The sequence below is a fragment of the Tinamus guttatus genome, unplaced genomic scaffold (genome assembly GCF_059628265.1).
Source record: "Tinamus guttatus ecotype Peru unplaced genomic scaffold, ASM5962826v1 Tinamus_guttatus_pri_ptg000259l, whole genome shotgun sequence".
NCBI lineage: Eukaryota > Metazoa > Chordata > Aves > Tinamiformes > Tinamidae > Tinamus > Tinamus guttatus.
Genome location: NW_028288793.1, coordinates 32,887 through 53,330, shown reverse-complemented (window position 1 = coordinate 53,330; position 20,444 = coordinate 32,887). Strand labels below are relative to the sequence as shown.

General features: G+C 32.4%; 1 protein-coding gene across 1 annotated transcript; it reads left to right on the top strand.

The window, feature by feature from the left end:
- Positions 1-377: 377 nt before the first annotated feature.
- LOC148594311 (synaptonemal complex protein 1-like) lies at positions 378-19,666 on the top strand. Its single transcript, XM_088526918.1, has 23 exons — positions 378-786; positions 945-991; positions 2,469-2,536; positions 2,725-2,798; positions 4,032-4,090; positions 5,648-5,717; positions 5,812-5,885; positions 6,779-6,887; positions 7,864-7,958; positions 8,098-8,282; positions 9,070-9,137; positions 10,150-10,211; positions 10,603-10,698; positions 12,529-12,599; positions 13,127-13,208; positions 13,845-13,907; positions 15,212-15,274; positions 15,893-16,009; positions 16,693-16,803; positions 17,592-17,684; positions 18,360-18,434; positions 18,613-18,672; positions 19,655-19,666. Exons 1-23 carry the CDS (start codon positions 588-590, stop codon positions 19,664-19,666), a joined length of 1,953 nt encoding a protein of 650 aa, XP_088383044.1. The 5' UTR covers positions 378-587.
- The last annotated feature ends 778 nt before the right edge of the window (positions 19,667-20,444 follow it).

Sequence of the window (20,444 nt, the reverse complement as noted above, 5' to 3'; positions counted from 1 at the left end):
TGCTTGATGTGGATAATTCAGAGCAGTAAGTTGGGAAGGATACAAAGTCTAGTTTGGGCTCGCTTGGATTTATTGCTCCCACCACAATCAAATGCAGAGTGAAAGTGTGCTGTCACTAGGCTCTAAATGCTCTGAATTCCACAAGTTTTTTCATGCTGAGATTTCTTTTTGAATATACTTAGATTCAAATATGACAGAAAGTGATTAATTATGCTGTGTACCAGACAAAATTTTAGCATGAAAAATTGATTTGCCAAGGTGTGCTAAAAGGCACAGAAGTTTATCAGGTCCATTTCAGAAAATATTATTGGTGAAGAAAAAAAAAACATAAATATTGGACTTAAGGAAAAAAATCACTTGGCTTAATGTGTTTTTTACCATGCAACTGTGAACAAGCATGTAATAGCAAATTACTTTATAACTAATGAAAAACATCCACTTCTAGGGTCACAGATAGTCTAGTTTATAAAGCCAACTACAAAGGACAGACAGTTCTAAAAACCACAGTGAGTTAGAAAGCAATCAGGAGAGATCAAAAGGATTTTCATTATCTTGTGCTTTTAAAATACTCTGCAGTTGATTTATTAATGGAAAGTTCTGTTTTCACTTTAGTTGTTTTTTTTTGTTTGTTTGTTTTTCTGGGATTTGTAATCCTGCTTTTCAAACTTAACTATAAGAAGCTAATTTTTAACTTTATCCAGGGTTTTAGCAAATGCCCGGGTGATGATTTTAATTTGCCCTTTGTAATGACAAGTGCACCCAACCATGATGAAATCACTGATTCAGGTAAGCCTAAAATGAACATTAATCTTGCACAATATATATATTTTGATTATTTGACTATCATCTTGAATGTTTTTCATGACTAACTTCACAATGTCATACCTGTTACTCTGTTATTGTTGCTTTTTTAATAGATTTATCAAAATCTGTCCATGTTCCAGATGCAATTTCAAAGCAAGTAAAACCTTGGTCTGATATAGATGAAGAGGTCAGTTAAGTACATACTTTGGAAATTTGTTTTCTTAGGGCTTCCTAATATTTAATTTGTTCTTGAAACAGTTTCATAAGCACCATCCCGTGGATAGGTTAGACAGAGAGGAAGAATTATTTTCCGTATCACCTGTTTAATTCTATATTATTTAGAGAAAGTACTTAAGATGTAGTAAACATGCCTAGGGGTAAACTTGTAGATATGAAGGCAGTTTTCTTTTTTTCTTTTATTTTTTTAAGTGCCTGGGGATTTTAGGAGTTTTAAGATTAATTAGAATACGATTTTGGTAATAAAGATGTTTAAATATCTTTGTGAACCTGGTTCTAAAAAATCCATTGAAAGACAAAAGCATTCAAGTTAGAGAAGTCTTAGAAAAATTGTTCCAGTTGGTTTTTTTGACTTTATTATTTTAGTGGAGTGGCTTCCTCAAGCATTCGTTTGTTTTTCTTGGCCTTTTTACTGAAATTGTTCTGCCTTATTGCAACTTTGAATAAGCTAATTATTAGTAGGAGCTGACTGTGCTTCCCGGATATGGAATGCTGTTTGCTGCAATAAAATTGAACTTATTTCTAACTGTCTGTGTAATCATTTTCATCTCCCAAGGACCAAACTTCTTTTATCCCTAGTAGCTATTAAAATACAGTCATGATTGTAATGATACATCGATGCAGCCAGAATAAAAGGATAACCTTAAATGATATCATAGCTAAAATTTCAGACTGTCCGTGGGGTGTTTTGTGCTCATTTGCATTCTATTTGTGTTCCTTACTTCTGTGATGTGTGTTGATACATGCACAATGAATGCATTAAATTTTTTCTTGGTTGTATAGATGCTTGTACCACTATCTGTGACGAAAAATATTCCTTTGATGTTTCTGAGATAAGTGTGTATCTAAAATGTTGATTAAATAGTATTTGAGATTAAATTCTGAATTTTCAATAGAGTAGAGAAACAATGAATGAATTATATTCAAAACTCTACAAAGAGGCTGAGAAGATCAAGAGATGGAAAGTAACTGTAGAATCAGAACTGAAGCAGAAAGAGAGAAAATTGCAAGAAAATAGAAAGATTATTGAAGCACAGCGTAAAGCCATTCAAGAATTGCAGGCCAGTATTGTACTATTGAATGCCTAAATTAAATAGACAGATCTTAATTAACTAGTTTGAACATCTTTGATAGCCCTTTGTCTTTGAGCTTAATTTTTGTCCTGTGAAAATGTGTATTCACAAAGTTGCGTGAGTGTACCTATGGATACACACCTTAAGTATTTCAATTGCTGGTAAATTACTGGGTTTTTATTATCTTTGAACAAACTGTAACAAAAGATTGCTCAGCATGTCATTTCCGATAAAATGGATTTCTATTTTCTGATGCAGAAAAAACATTTTAATGTGAGACTTGAAAAGTGAAAGTTCCAGTTCTGGAATGTTTTTCAATAACTGTATCTTTCTGTACTTGTCCCTTAAAATCAGTTTGAAAATGAAAAACTAAGTTTAAAACTTGAAGATGAAATATGTGAAAATAAGGATCTTTTAAAAGAGTAAGTAATACATTTAAATATGTTTTTGTAAAAATGAAGTTTTCTTGCTAAGAACTATTAATATGGGCAGTTAAAAATAGGTATTAAATTGTTAAGCTCATCAAGCTTTTACATTGTCATTATTTTATGTATGCAAAGTACCATCATCCCTGAAAAAAACATATTAAGGTATTTTTTCCTTCTTCCAGAAACAGTGCTTCAAAGCATATGTGTAATCTGCTCAAGGAAACCTGTGCTCGTTTCACGGAGAAGTCCACCAAATGTAAATGCTATTTAAATCTTTATTTATCAAAGTACTCGCTTTCTATAAATTTGTATGCTTTTTTTTTTTTTTAAGGAAAAGGCTGTCATTTTGTTCCGAGTTATTTTCCAGGTGGGATAAAATGTGTGTGGCTCAGTGGATCAGAATGAAATTTAGATGTGAAATTTAGTGTCTGTGTTTTTGTGGTGCTAAATTCAAAGCTTTTCTTCTAACATTAGTTTGATTTTTGTTTAAAGATTATATGACTGGGGAAATTCAGTTGCTGAAACTTTGAAACAAATTTTCAGCTACCATGAATAATATCGATTAGCCAGAAGAATGCCGATCTTTTCAAGCCCTGTCACATTTGTCAGTCCCATCCAGGTACCTTGGATATTTTAGGTCATGTCAGATGGCACTTCATGCCTGTTTTTAGGCAGCTGAATCTACTCCACTTATCTTTTCTATTTCCTCTAGCAGACTAGAGGAAATAGCGTTATTATGGCTGGATGAGTTAGGCCTGCACTAAATTGACCAACACCAGAAGGCTGATTGAGTAAATGAAACTTTTTTTAAAAAGTATTAAAATATATTATTGACTTGAGATTTTAATCTATATCAAATCCAGAATTGTTATTTTAATATCTAAATAATCTTCTGCTGACTTTATCTTAGATATATCCGAAGGGACTGCCTCTTTTTTTGTTTTGCCTCTGCAAACACCTGTGTATAGATTCACTGTATTTCTTGGTTAACTGTTTCTTACTCTTACATTCTGATTTATCCTGAATTGTTTTCTTGAGGAATAAAAATAGCATCAGTATTACGATATAGCATCAATAGCATTATGAAACCGGAATTGTTCAAATAAAAAGATGGAGATAGAACATAGTTGTATGGATGTCTGCTGAAAGTAAATACAGAACCTTTATAACCACTTTTCAAATACATGACATTTTAGCGCAGTATTATTTAATAGCATTGATACTATTAATATTTATATAAATTGATAAAGAATTACATTCCTCCTGCAAAAAAAAAAAAAAAAAAAAAAGTAAAAGCTGAGCTTGCTTAATATCTCAATGGAAAATACGTTTTCTTTGGATTGTATAACCTTTGGCACACACTGACTTGCTAAAATAAGAAAAGAATACATAATTCTTCGGAATTTAGCATTGCTGTTGAGCAGGATGGCTTGGACAGCTAAAGTTCTTTTTCAAAGTAAAACTTTTTAGTACATTGTTATTTTGATAGATGAACATGAAAGAGAAGAAACAAGACAACTGTATGTGGAACTTAATAACAACGTTGAAGTAAGTGATGTAGCTTACCGAGTTTGCTCGGCATATGATCTGAGTTACATATGTATGTTCATATGTTTGTTATTCAAGTCAAACAGCGGATAAAACTTTGGACACCCTTCCCCACCCCTCCCAGTTTGGGACACTGGAACTCTGATTTTTCAGTCTCTCTTGAAGTATTGCTGTTGTATTGCATGCAACAGATTTACTGGATAAAATGCATTAACAATCGCTTGGAGTATGTAGATCTTAGTGTTAGGTGACTTCCCTAGCTTCTGTCTTTGTTTTGTACTCCTTTTCACTCATCTACTGATTTCACAGAATAGTACAGGGTAGCAGGGACTTCTGCAGTTCGTGTAGTCCAGTCCCTTGCACGGTCAGGTGTGCAGGTTGCTCAGTCCTGTGTCAGGTCATGCTTTGAATATCTCCCAAGGATGGAATAGTATCCTCTCTGAGTCCGCCTTTACCTGTGTTCAATCACTTTTACACTAAAGAAGTCTTTTTTAAATGGTATTTCAGTGGCATTTCTTGTATTTCAGTATGTGCTCATTTCTCTTGTCCTTACAGTCCTTTCTGCACATTGTGTCAGCTTCAGCAAAAAGTTGAGGGGGGATTCACTGAGGCATTTTCCTGGAGGTGGGAACCGAGTATTGGCACAGTTAGGTAGAGGGGAAAACCGAGTGTAGGATGTAGGTCTCTCATTGTAGTGAAATAATGTACTTGGCTATCATCTCTGAGCAAAAATCAAGTCAATCCCACTTTTTTTTTTTCCTCTAGAGACACCTTTTTGTATAATTTAAATATGTAATAAATACACATGTAGATACTTATACACACGTGGGTATGTACATATGTGTATATGTATAATAGAGATGACTCAGCAGGATTGAAACATTCTTGGTATTTGCAGAAATAGAACTTTAATGGGAAATTAAATTTCTGTGGTGAAAAATATAGTACACTTGCATAAAAACTTTCAGTTTTGAATAAGCTACAGCAATAACAAGATGATAAAAACTGATGATTATGTGTGGAATAAGAAAAATAAGGTGTGAATATTAAATCTTTCGTTAATTTGCTTCCTTGGCTTGAGGAAGATTTGTTTTTTTTCTTGCAATGTTGCAAATTGCTTTAAGCCGTTATATTTTTATTATTAACTTTTCCACTATGAAAAATGAGAGCATTTTATATTTATACTTAAGAAACGTGAGGCATTTTTTTGTGAGTGTGATGAATCCAATACTAAGGGGAATCAAAGAGCATGCAGGGCAACAGTTAAATATTAATTATACCTAGTTTAGTAGCTAGGCAGCTAGGAAATGCACAACAGTTTGTCTGTTGTGCTAGGGACCTACAAACATGGACAAGTGAAAATATCCCTGAACTAGTTTGTCTTGAGCACATAGCTGTTTATGCTTCTATCTTCTAATAATTATGTGTTTTAATTCAAAATTGTTTACTCTGAATTTAGTTTTTAAAAAGCATATACATACGAATAGGAGCTTGTAGTAGTTTGTTATGGAAAGTACTTAGTTCTATGTGAATATACATATTGAGTGTTGTTTTTAGAGGATGATAATGGCATTTGAAGAACTTCGTGTGCAAGCAGAGAACACCAGACTGGAGATGTGTTTCAAATGTGAGAGTCCCGCTTACTTACAATGGAAATTAAGTTTAACTTAAAGTATATTTTAATTAGTAAATTAACTATTGATACTCCTGTATCTCAAAAGTAAAAGAAGAAGCAGAAAAGCTGGACAAGTGTGAAAAAGAATACGAACTGGAAGTCAGTGTGAAAGAAAAACAGGTTTGTTTTTGTAGAACCTACAGATTCTTAAACTAATATTCGAACTCTTTTGCTTTCATGACTTACTGATGCATGAAAAGAAAATAATTATTTTAAAAGTGATTTGATTATAAAATAGGCTTTTGGAAGGATGAAAGTTAACATTGCAAATGCCGTTTTAAATGTGTGATCCTTATATTATTTGGGATAAAATATGAATTAGACTGCTGTATCGTAATGAGAGATATCTTTGTAACAGGATTTAAAAGCACCATGTAAACGCTGAATCTTTGTCCTATGCTTTATACATAAACTTGCTTGTATAAAAATGCCTTGTGCAGAAGCACAAAATTAGCAAAGCATTCATCAGCCCTTGTAGCCCCCTTTATTTGCTGCATGAGCTGATAAGAGAGGTTTTAAGCTTGAGGTCGGAATAGATTTTTGGCATTGATTGTGAGATAGCTATGAAGGAAGACGGAGTTGGCAGAAGAAATTAAATATGATAAGAATTGATGATTTGTGTAAGCAGTTGACTGAAAAGCAGGGCCTGAGTCTGTGGCTGAAAAGGTCAAGAATTTTTGGTTCATCTGAAGATGGATGCCTCATCAGAAAGAGGCAAGGAGTGTTTCAGAGCATCACTAAATATAAAAGAAGTAACAGCTAGAACTGTGTTCCATAGTTTGGGACTTCTGACTTTAGTTATGCGCCAGCATCCTTAATCTGTTGGAACTCATGTTCTGATTTTGAACTGACTTTTTTTATCTAAAGAATGACATGACCAATATTTGGGTAAAGTCACCTTATTTAAATAGAATGATACCAGCTTGAATACTAATTATATTTAACAAACAAATGAAGATACAAATCTGTCATCTTTTCTAGACTTGATTATAATATAACTTTACTTTTGTTAGATATCAGTCTTGACCGTACAGAACGGTGAAAAAGATGAAATCATAAGAAATATCAGAACTCAGTTGCAGGAATCAAAAAGTAAGATTGATGACTTAGAAGAAACAGCAAGTAAGAATGAACTCAATTATATTAAAATATTGTTGGTGATAAGAAAAACTGGAAACAGCATCATGATAATGTTAACTTGTTACTATTCATAAGCACATCTTTGGGACCTTGCAGATCAGTCTTGTGTGGATCAGAAGTTGGGGATTTAAGATCTGAATTATTAGTATAATCTGCTTAGGTATAAAATATAGGCCCTTATTTCCGATCAGTGATTTTTCTCTTAGGTCTTATGCTACAGTCTGTTTTCCTACTGACATGGCAGTTTCATGGTGAGGGATTTTTTTCTTCTCATTTTGCTTGTCAATAAACCTGGTGTGAATATAGTTATGCCACTATAAAACTGCTATATACCCCATCATTCCTTTTCCATAACAAATAACTTTTATCAGCACATTGTGTAACAATGCCTATATTATGGGAATTGTTCCATTTCAGTTGTATGAGTACAATAAAAATGATAAGAGATACAATATTGTTTTCTAGTTACTGGATTGAATCCTTTCATGTAAAATTAGTGAAGGGACTTAATATCTAATAGCTATTCACTAGTCCATAAATGGTTGCATTGTTCTTTGTTCACCTAGACATACATTCGTATCTTCACCAAATAACCCTTCCCCACTGGCACTCCCAAACACTGCAGCTTTTCTATTTAAATAGAATCCTATTAAGAAAAAGGCAAAGGAATGACTGGGACAGGAAGAGCAATTATTTTTGAAGCATTTTTTGTTGTTGTTATTGGGCAAATAATGAAAGTTTTTGAAAATTGCAAAGAGATAATTCCTTCAGTTTTGCAAACTTATAATCATATATCATTGAGGAAACTTACTTGAATAAGCATCTTTTTCTTCAACAGTTTAGATAAGCATATTATGTAGCTTTAATAAGTTGTAGGAATGTATTTATTTCTAAAACAGAAATGCAAGTACTTTTATTAAACAAGTTATTAAATGTAAGCATGTATATTTCTGCATAGGACATGAAGGGAAGATGTTAAAAGAATCCCAGATTATTCAGGATCATTTGAGGGCAGAACTAGAAGAAGCTAAAGTTTCATTGCAAAAGACAGAGGTAGAGATTGTTTATAATTTTCTAGTATAAGTAGATTGCATAAATAATTGAAAAATAACTACTGATACTTCACATATAGAACTTTAATTGTAGGTAGTTGTGAAAGCACATATATAGAATTTTTAAATATTTTTTAAAGGATGTTCAGAAGAGCTTAGAAACTGAATTGCAGACTGCAGTGAAAACATTAATTCAAGTCACTGGAGAAAAAGAAGCTCAGATGGAAGAATGTAAAGAAACTAAGGCGCTGCATGCATCCATGGTAGATGAATTTGAAACTTCAATTTCTAATTTGAAAAGTGTACTGGAAAAAGAACAAAACAGGTAAACCAAGCAGTTTACATTCATAGAGTGACCTTAAGGATAAAGTGCTAGATTATGTGCTGTGTGAATAAAATTAAATTATGTGTATGATCTGGTGTACTTTTTTAATAGTAATAACTGTAGAACTACAGTACCTAGGTTTAACACATAAAGATGGTTATGGTTTCTGACTATGTAGGTGCAACTCTTAGCTAAATAATCTCATTCAGTACTTGAAAATCCTTCTTAAAAAGTAAAACATTTAGTGAGAATGATATTCTTCCTTATCTAATAATAGTACTGTTTAATACCAAGCACTATTATTATTCCAGGTTGTCCAAAATTTTAAAAATTATGTATTTGTCAAAGAACTTGATAGCAACTAAAATCAACCCTTCTAAGTATAAGAAAAGAACAGTATTTTTAGTAATTTATCAAACCAAGTATTTTAAGAATCGGTGTTTTGAGGTACTTTGCATTAATGTGTCTTCTAGGTAGATGAGTTTATGGTCTAAATATACATGCGTGTATATATATGTATTTGGTAGTTATCCTGGTTGATGAGAAAGTAAATTTTTGATCTCTGATTTTCATAATCCTATGTGTATGTATTAGTTTATTTTTATATCTGATGTTCAGGAATTGTTATAGTGTATTTTGATACTTGTTGCAGATAGTTATATCATCTGCTTGTTGAAAGGCAGATGTATTTAAAATGCTTGCAGTAGGACTTCGTCTTATTATCATTAAACTTTCAAATCTAGTCCTGTGTACTATACGGATGAAAAAAGCCATATGATTTTCCTAGATTGAAGAAGTATGAAGATGAGTCCAAACTGCTTACACTGGAGCTCAGAAAGAAATGTGGTGAACTAGGTAAGTCTGTAGGGAAAAAAAAAGCAAATAAACTAAGCTAAGGTAAATGCTACTGAAAATATACCATCCCTGTGCAGTATCCATTTTAGAATCTTGTGTTGTAGCTTGTGGTCCTCTGATGCTGAATATCATACTATATAACTCCTGAGTGATTTTTTCCCCCTTTTTTTCTCCTTTTTAACGGAGCATCTCCAAAGTGTTATTTACGATATTTGTGTCACTTATTCCAGGAAATACAGGGACTCTTTAGGATCTGCCCTCAGTTCTTGCATGTCTTTAAATATTGTTTTGCTATCCTATGATTCCTAGATAGGCACTCCTTAGCCCCAGACCTACCTTTAGCACTGTTACCCCAGTGCAGCAGGTGTTTCTAAATATCTCTAGTCTATAAATGATAGATGAGAAATATGATTTCATGATTTCCGATGCATTGAGGGCATTTTATGGTAAAACTGTTCAAACTGCGGTTGGTTTTCTGGACCAAGATGAGATAAGACTGTGATACTTCCCAGAGCAAAAATGAGTCTGATGTCCTGTAGTTGTGAAAACACCATTAGTGTGAAGGTGCACGTAGAAAACACATTTCAAATTAATTTGCTAGTATATAGGTTTCTTTTTCAGCATATCCATATGACTATCTGAATATAGTACAACTTTTTTTTTTGTAGAAGTGCATATGCACGAATACTGAGACTAGTTTGTCATAGACATTTTTACAATCCATGTTTACTTGAAACCAGGATTGTAGAAAATATAATAGAGTCTGAATCTTTTTTAAATGAACAGTTAGCTTCTCTTCAGATAAGTGTTCTCTAATGTCTTTTTGAATAATTCTTTCAGTTCTGCCATTCAGTAAAGTCATAAGATAGGTTTAGGTTTAGCTTTAAGATTTCTGAACTTAATGAAGTGAGTCTTGCAAACTGGGTACTGTTAAGGGACCAATGCTTTGTACTGTCTGACAATTATATAAAATTATTTCTGCCTAATAAATTTTACATTGCATTTGCTGTAGAAGAGATGACTAAAATAAAGTGTGACAAAGAAAGGCAACTAGAAGAGCTATCAGAAACACTGGTAAATATTCTTTCTTTTACTAGTCTCATGGCATTTACTTTTCATATGAAGTCTCTCTTGCATTTTAAGTAGCTTAAATGCCCTGTGAAACACTTTCTGATCTGTCATATTGTTGCTTACCCTATCAAGTGTCTCACTTGTCTTTTTAAGTATTTCATCTGTTTTTGAAGGACTTTATTTTTCCCACTGTTTTGCTTGTTTTGTTTTGTTTCTCTTTGTCTTGAGCTTTGTGGTCCTTTGCTGCTTCTTTAACGCTTATTCAAATACTGCTCCCTCTGGATAGAAAGATTACCTTTTTTGCTTTTTTTCCTTTTTTTTATATAAGTTGCTTATTGTACATATACTGAACATGCAATTTCGTAAACTGAGTTTTATTAATGTTCTTAAATAGGAAAAAGTTCAAGGACTTCTAACGGAGAAACAATATCTTGAGACTACTGTTGAACAATTGGAGGAGAGAGAAAAAGAAATGAAAAATATTCTCCAAGTTAGAGAGGTCTGAAAAAAGGGCGATTATAATTTGTTTTAATAAATTATTAGATTACACATCAGTGCTTGAATATAAGAATATAGGAAATGTCTTCATGAGTGTGGCCAGTGCAACAGTACTGCACTCCTTACAATGTGGTAGTAGATGCTATATAGAATAATATATACTTATATATTACATTCCTACAGTCAGTGTATTAAGGATGTTAGAAGAAACATCCCTTTCCTCTTCCTTTTATTGAGAGTTTACGGTCTTGTTCATGTTCACGTGTGTCATCTGTTTGTGCCATCAACAAACTCTAGAAGTTTGTTATCTGCTGTGTTTGAAAATTAAACATACCCACTGCATTCATACATGTGTGCACACATGCATGCACAGATACACAAACATACATACTTTGTGTGTTTTAAATCAACTGCCTATGTGTAGTAGCACTGTATCACTAGAGATTCAGAGGAAATAGTATTCAAAGCATTTACATATTATAAAATAAGTTATATTACATTCCCCATTTCTAAGGGAAGAGTTTTACATCATAGTTCAGCATGCATGCAAGACGTGTGCTTATACTAACTTACAGTACTAGAATGCTGTTTTTTTTGTTGGTTTGTTTTAATTTTAAGTAACAAAAACATGATGTATAAGGCAACAGTGTCTTTGTATGTTGTTATTTAAATGCTTGGAGAAAAGTAACTTCAGCAGAGTATTTAGTTGGAGTATATAATAGGAAGACACAGTACACGTGAGAATTAGGTACCTCACACATGCATTTACCCTACAGAGATGTAGGGATACAGACTGGTTAATTTATGGCATGTCTGCAGTTTCATTTTAACTTGAAGCTTTATGTTGTCTGTTAATTTCTGGCAGCTTTAATCAATTGTGATTTTCATATGTACACTCAACACTTTCTTCTGCAGAAGGAAATACTTGATTTGAAAGTACAGCTGACTGACACACTGGAAAACAAAGAAGCCTGTTTAAAACAGATTATGACACTGAATGCAGATCTTGAACAGAAGATGTACGATCTTTTCTGAAAATTTTGCATTTCTTTGATATATTTCTGCTACACAGAAGTCACTGTAATATACTATGAGATAATTTTTTCTAAAATGTTTGAACTTAAGCGCACAGTATGACAGCCTTTATATATTTACATTAATAAAATATATTTTTATATTTTTATGCATGTAATTGTTCAGTATCTCTGTGACTTGTATGAATTAACATGAAGCGAAAGTACTTCGGAATGTTGACCCTGCTTTGAGCTGGATGTTGGACTAGGTCTTTTCCAGCAACCATTATTTGAAAGTTGTTTCTCACTTTCTTTCCTCCTCTTCCTTTGAGAACCTCTTCACATCACTATTGCTCTATACTAATTTTGTTAAAAAGCTTGAATTTGCAGACGCAGGCCTGAACTTTTTGTGACAGTTTTTATAATATGTTTGTAACATTTAAATTGGACTTAAAATGAAATTTGAAAATACGTGTTCATTTTTCTCTGACCCTGTATTTTAAATTAGGCTAAAGAATGAGCAACTAACAGTGGATTTCAGTAAGCTTTTATTAGAAAAGGAGCAGATAGCACAGGAGAAAAGTCATATAGCTGCAGAACTCAAGAAGCTGCAAGAAAGTTGTGAGGCAAGTTATAAACTCTTATCTGTTTTTGAAGGAGAACATATAAATCATAGGATATATTTGAAACTGCATTTGTATTTAAAAATAAAAGTAAGTGTAATTACCCTTGTAATAAGGTAGACTGAGATACTATCAGAGTTCTCACTTTGCATTTTACTCATTTTACTTGCATATGCCTTTTCCTAGGATAACAGAAAAAAAGAAGAAAATACAAAGAAGTTATTAGAAAACCTGGAAGAAGAAAACAGCCAGTTGAGGCAAGTAGAAATCATATTAAAGGATAATATTGTTTAAAGAAATAATCTTGATTCTATCAGTACTTAATGTTAGTAGTGTGCTCATATGCTGTGTTACGTGATTTCTAGTAGTATTTTTGGATTATGCTATTTGTGAAGAAAGTAAAAAGCAAATAGAAATTACGGGTGAAATGTGGTAAAAAAATAAATGACTAAACATTAACCTTTCACCCAGCCTTTGTCTCACCCAAGCTGCATTAATGAGCAGCCTTCCATATTTCGTATGTACTTTACAGTCTTAAAGATTAGAATATGTTTCACTGAAGATATAAGATTTTTTTCCCGTACTTAATATCTAGTAGGCATTTTTTTAACCTACCACTCACTTTTGCATATTTTCGGTGAACAGCTTATCAAACTCTCATGAATATTAGTTGTTTTAACAAAGCAAGTTCTTTTAGAAACTAAAATATCTCTTTTTTTCAATAGCAGTGAAAGAACTCTGAAGTTTTAAAATTTTTACTAATACTCATTTATTTGGCCTTTAGAAATGAACTAGAGTCCTGGAAGGAAAAGATGGCAAAGAAGGGTGAAGAGATTAAAAGTAAACTGGATGAAAGTGAAGAAAATGTATGACCGTCATGTGCTTTAACATATAAAAGTATAACATTACCTATAGGGGACAATATAAATGTAAAATTTCGATTTTTTTTCCCTGCAGATGCTTTTTTGAGATACAGCCTTTTGGAGAGATTTTTGTCTCTTTAACACTGTTACTAAGTAAATCAACATAAGTACATATGCTTAACCTTTTATTCTTAAAAGACGGGGACTTCCACTAGTAAATTTAATCTTTACATGGAGGCTTATGAGACCAGATTTGTTTTATTTCAGGGATGCAAACAAGCCATTTCTTTTTCTCTTCCTTTTCTATTTCTTTCTTTTTCCTTTTTTCTTTTCTCCCCTTTTTTTTTGTTTTTTTTTTTCTCCCTTTTTTTTTCGTCTTTTCATCTGTAACATTTAGTGATGTATGGGGTAGGGTTTAGCTTTTAGTATGTAGTAGAACTTATAGCTGTATGCAAATATTTTTATTTTCTTACTCTGTTTTCACACAGACTCTCACGCTGGCTTTCAATACTTAAATAAAAATAAATTAGAAGATAATCACGGCATGGAATAGTTATCTTAGCCATCTTCTACAAATAAATATAAAGTATTAATTTATTTGTCATTTTTGACCAGATTTAAAAACTATTATAATTTCAGACTAGAAGTATTGAAAATGAAATTTCAAGAAAGGAAAAGCAGTTGAAGATTCTAGAAAATAAGGTATAACCATTCATTTTTTTTCAGAAATAGTAGAGAATTTTGGTATTTCAAATAAGATTGCATGTATTTAAATATATTTTATTTTTTGTGGTGAAGCTCCAAAGCTGCTAACAAACCATTTCATTAGTATTAGTCTTACGTTGGGCTAGCAAAATTCTAACAGTATTTCATATTTGTAAGTCTGTAAACTTAAAAATGAACTTTAAAAAGTTTGGAAATTAAGTTGTAAATTTGTGCAAGCCCCATTACTTCTAATGGGACCAAAACACATGCTAAGATTTTACATTATTAGAGTTTTAAAGTTCAGTTTTAAGTTTACAGACTTACAAATTTACAAATTAATCTAGCCAGTGCGTTGTACATGTTTAAGCACTTTGACAAAAATTTCTCATGTTGTTTGTTAGAAAACTGCTATAAATGCTATTTCAATGTTTCAAATGTTTGAAATATCTCTTTTAGTTGAATAATTTAAAGAAGCAGATGGAAAATAAAACCAAGTATATAGAAGGCCTGCAACAAGAGGTAGGCCCAGTTTAAAGTCACAAATCCATAAAACATGCAGACATTTTGTGGTTACTGCTGCTATTCAACAATTACAGTCTGATGTAATGAATTTGATATAGCTAGGTAATTTATAGCATTTTCTTTTTTGTTTCGTTTTCTTTTTGTAATCTTACCTCTGAGCAAATTAAAGAATAACCTTTGGAGTTAACTTGATTTGTAAATTATCTGGTGTTTTATTTACTTTTAAAGTTTTTGTTCGCTTTTTTTAATGCGGGTATAGAAATATTGTTTTGGACTTTTATTATTTTAAGTTAGCACATGGTATCATCCATATACTTTACCAACTGTAAATAATTATAGAAATATGTCAAAATCTGTCTCTGGATTTTTTTTGTAATGACATATTTCCTGTCAGCAGTATTTTCTCCCTGATTTTGGAATGAGTAAGTCATTATATCATCGATTCTTCCTTTATAGCACAGCACAGGAGTAAATTGATGTTCTATATAAGCCACATACCACAGGAGGCAGAGGTGCCATGCATCCTGGGGTTTCTTCCTCGTCTTATGGAAGGGAAGCCTTTCATAAGGTCACAAAGCATAAAAGACAGAGTTAGTAAAGAAGCTGAGCAGTTTTTTGCCTGGAGAATTGATCTGGAACCTGAACTGCAGAAATAGATAACAAAGAGAGAGTTCTCAGCTTATTGAGAACTGGAATTTTGAGGATTCCAGACTGATTTATGCCATTATTACATGATTCTGTTAATTTATTAAACATTAGCATGTATTTTATTTTAACAGAATAAAGTGATGAAAAAGAAAATTACAGCAGAAATCAAGAAAACAAGTATTTATGAAGGGAAGGTAGGTTTATATAACTTCATGTAGAAGACAACGGTCAAATGCAAAGACAATGTATTTCTTAAGTCTCAGTTATTAATGGTAAGCATGTGCTTAATTTTTTTATGGAGCTAGGACACAGCATTCAACATTTGACAACAATGGACTCAATTTCTGGAAGATGTTACATGTTTTATCATTGGAAAATGGAGTATCAGACATTTGTAAGAGATAGACATCACATTTCAAGGAATTCTCTTCCCCCAAATACCTATTTTTTTAGTCCCTATTATACTGAACATTTATCAGTAATGTCTTCCTACTGGAAAAATAAAAGGAGCAAATAAAATATAGGTATGTTATTCATTTTAGGCAGTTTCTGCTCTGCACTGGTGAGTCTCTCATTAGAATAGTGTTCAGTTTTGTCTACCACACTTCAAGATAGATGTAGACTGCTCTGAGGGCAATCAAATGGTCTTCAGGATAAAATTCAGCTCTTTATGAGAAAACCTGAATGATAAATAAGAAAGGGTGTAGTCATATATCTGAAAAGTACAGCATCATTCATTCTGTTCTGAAGTATTTTTTAAGGGCTTAGTTGTTCAAGAATAAATAACAGGAGTAATTCTGCATTCTCAAAAGGTGACTAAATTAGAGTTAGAGATAGAAAATATCAACAAGCAACATAAGGACGCAGCTGATATCTATCAAAAAGAAATCGAAGCAAAAAAACTAACTGAAGATAAACTTCTTGAAGAGGTGAGAGTTGTTAAATGTTACTGCTGCAACTTTAATTCTTAAGTGGTATAACTTATCAAAGATACGTTTTATGAAGCTATATAGGCCAGACTTCTCACACATATGTAGCAGTTTAATAGACATGAATGGAACTGCATGCCTGTGAACAAATGTTACAACACAACAGTGTTGAAAGTTGAAATATTCTTGCATACCTTCTTAAATTGAAATATTTTTGTATGTCTTCAAAAATAAGTACCTAACCAAAAAATCTTTTTGTCAGGATATTGTCCACAGAAATTATATTCTTGGTGCAAATATACTTTAAGCAAATAAGATGATAACGTTCCTAATATTTATATTTTCATGCCTACAGTTTTGAGGATAATGTCAAAAAATGTTAGGGCAAAGTGCTTGAATTGCTACTCGGTTATTCCTTACTGCTCAGGGTTCTACTTTGCGCTTATTTGCCGCAGGTAAAAGGTTTTACATGAGACCTAGATTTTACTGGGGCATCTTTAAAAAAAAAAAAAAAAAAAAAAAAGTGTAAAAGGTGAAGGATTTGAGAAGGATCTTTAAAGAAAATAAAGACTACGTGAGAAAACTATACCTTGCACCCAGGGGGAGGGAAGAAATTAAACTGAGATTTTTGTTAGCATGTTGTTCTTAATTATTCATTATTAGAAGAAACTTACTACTAACAGGTAGAAAAGATGAGGTTACTGGCTGATGAAGCAACAGTAATACAGAAGGAAACTGATGTCCGATGTCAACACAAGATTGCTGAGATGGTAGCACTTATGGAAAAGCACAAGGTGGGAATTTTTAACGATTTCTGTGATGTGTAGTGTGTGATACTGTGTTAAATAAAAACGTTTCAATGCCAGAGTATTACAAATGATAATAAAGATCTGATGCTTGGAAATGAGTTTGAGCATGTGCTTGACTTTCAATAACTAAAAATAAACTCATTTTCAGAATAAAAAAAAGCCTACTGGCAGATAAAACCTAAATTTTTAGGAATCATGGAGGGATGTGAACTAGTCACATCATAGGTCCCTAAATGCTTTACATAACGTGTGGTTATGGCAGCAGTCCTTTGAAGTTGTGTTTTTCAAGATGTTATATCTGGGCTGAATAAAGGAATATATATTTTTGTGTTTGTCAGGATTTCTTTGTATTCAGGCTTCATTTGATATTATCCTCATGCAATATGCGTCAATGTCAAAATATGTGTCTGTCAGTTTTATGAGAACTTCTTAGTGCCTTTAGTTTAGCAAAATGTATTTTAATTGACCTATTTTGCAGTATATTTAGCATTATGAGAAAAATAATATGGCTAACTTTTTGTTTCTTTGCTTAAACACATCGCTGCCTAGAGATAAGTCATTGTCTGTCACCTACAAAATAACACTGCTTGTACATTTTCTGTTGTGCTGCAGAGGTCTGCAGAGGTCTAAATGTTTGTTCGTAGTGCTTTCTCCAGCTCCAAAGTAGTTTTATCTGGAAAAAGAAAAAAAGTGAGGTTTTAAGGTTAGATATATCTATAATTATAACAATTAGTCAAATAATTAGGCTTTGGATATTTGTTTTTTTAATGCAGCACCAATATGATAAAATGGTCGAAGAGAAAGATACAGAATTAAACCTTTTTAAGATAAAGGAGCATGAGCTGTCATCAGAAAAAAGATCCTTGGTAAGACAGACACTTCAGCAGTGAGTAATTTAATAGAGAGGCTGCTATGCTGCTCCAGTATAAATATTATAATAGAATTCTTCCTCTTAAATGCTTTTTTTCTTTAATTACACTGAAAAGTAGTGAAGATAACTGACCAATTTCCATGTACTGCATTTACTTACTGACTCTAATGTGTGTTCAAACATTAGCTCTTTTTTAAAATAAATAGGGGAAGCTGTGCTTTCGTGCCCACCTTTCCTGATAGTGCACATAGTCTAACCATACCACCCGGTTAAGTTATTTTTTTATTAGTTTTCTTTTTTCCCCCTTCTCCCAAGTATTAAAAATTCTTTTTGTTGAAAAAGTTGCCTTTTTTCCCTCCATTTTTCCTTTCTAGGAAGCTTAGCTTGGAGAAAAGTTTTAAGAGTCAATATCTCAAGACTCTGTAAAAGTGTAGTGCTATAATGTCTACCCAAAAGTTGGTATCTTTCTGACATTTCTCTTCACAGAAGTTGAATTATTCAGAAAATGAATTCTAGGTACCTCTTAGCAAGTTAGCTGTATTGAACAGATGATATTTTGCTTATGTTTATAATGAATATCTTAGGAATTTAGTGCTTTATTAGGTCTGTTTTGAGTTTTTTCTTTCCAGGTTAAGAGTAGTTAACGTTTGTATTATCTAATTGCCTTCAGGAAAATGAGTTACTGCATTTGAAAAGTGAACTGTCATCCCTTGAGGAACAGCTTAAAGCAGAAATAGAAGAAAAGGTACGTTTTTTGTTAATATAACACTATGTGACATGCTTTTGAACTATAATAATGACAGCCATGACATGCATCTTGGGGATGAAGAGTGTGCTTAATTATGCTGAGCGTGTGTACAACAACTAAAGTAAGATTTATTACTTCCTATGACAAAACATCTTTTTCCTTTTTTTCTTTTTAGAAGAGTCTTGCAAAAGAACCTCCCAAAAATACAGTTCCTGAAATAGAAAAGAAGCACAAGGTAGTTTTAGTTTTATTATTAATTAATGATAGAATTTGATGACATTTGTATGTATGCATACTGGTTGAAGTTTCATGTTAAATGTTACTGGACAGAAGACATCAATTTGCTCTTAATTTAAGCCTTTTTACATTTTAGAAAATACAGACTCACTTTTTTGAGACTCCTAAACCTCATCTAAATCTGGATTTTGCATCTATTGATTCAAAAAAAAGATCATCTCCAAATTATATTCCTATAAAAGTCAATGTAGTGGAAAATAAAGAAACTTCTTCAGGACCTGCAAGAAGTACCTTGTGCAGTCCAATGTTCAAGGTTTGTAACTTACAGTTCTTACGGTGTACTTTGAGTGTATTTTTTAATGCTCTAGAAACACTATTTTTCTTTGTGATAAACAGGGATTTAAAAGGTAGATGGCCACAAGAATATATGAATTCTTCAGTGATAACTAGAAAACAGTTTGTGAAAGGGTTCCAACTGTGTTCCATTTTTCTTACTCTGTTACCTCATTTGTCTTCCCTTCTTGGTAAATGGGACTAAAACTACTTGTTTTAAGAGGGCCTGTGAATTCAATAACATGACTAATTTTTGTTGTTATTGTTGTTTTTTACTTACTATTAAAAGAAAGTATTGTCTGTTTGTAAAGGGCAGGTTTTTCGCTTATGAAACAGAAAAAAGCTTGTCTAGCTGTAAGAATTATCAGTAGCTGTAAGATTTATCAGTATGTTCCTGACTGCTTTGTTATAACCATAAAGCCTTATGGTTCTACCTTGTCAAAAGCTCACATGAAATGTTTATATTGGAACAAAAGAATGATGGTAATTTTTGTTTTAACCTTTCTAAAGATTCAATATTGCAAACAAACAGAAGTTTATCTTCTAAGAGTGTGTGTGTGTGTGTGTGTTTAATTCTTGGTATCTCTGTCAGTGGCTTTCTGAAAACTTCTTCCTGTAGGTTTGCTTGTGTTCTTTGTGTAATTCAGAGTATGAACTGAATATATGCCCATGAGATAGAGGGTGGATATGGTGAAAGTCTTTGGGACTTTCTGTTCTTTTTCCTGTTTGGCAATACAAAAAAATATATTATATTTTTTGCTTTTGTTTGGATCTTTGATGCAACCTGGCTTATAGGTTTAGTTTTACATTCTAGAAGAACCACTGAAAATGGAGTTTTAGATACGATCTTTTTTTTTCCTAGACATATGTTGTAAAGACTCCCCCAGTACGTAAGCTGCAAAGTGAAAGCACAGATCTGCCTTCAGAAGGATATATGAGGAAAAAGCAAAAAGTGCTTCTGCAGTTGGATACTCAGTCAGATAGCTCTGAACATAGTGACCTCCTGGTAAAATTCTAAAACTAATAGTGTGCTATAATGATTTGTTATGTACACTGCCACATCTAAGAATGAATGTAGGATGTGAGGTTCTATAAGCAGGACAAAATGTATCTGTATCTTTTTATTTCATTGTCTTTTCTGGAGACAATTTAAGTATACCAAATGGGCAACCCTATCGCAAATAAGTACTACTCTATAAAATAAAAAATAATTTTAATAATTTTTACATGCTTCATGTTGAAGCTTGTAGATGCTGTAGATGCTTTATAATAATAATTTAACTTTTTCTCACAATCTAGTATTTCCAAGGTAAAAGAAAAGCAATTTCTGAATTAATTAACTTTTTTTTTTTAAGAGCATAGTTTCAGATGAAGAAATCTGTAGGAAATTATACAAAGATTATCCTTCTGCTTTGCAGTTATGTGCTATGACACCGA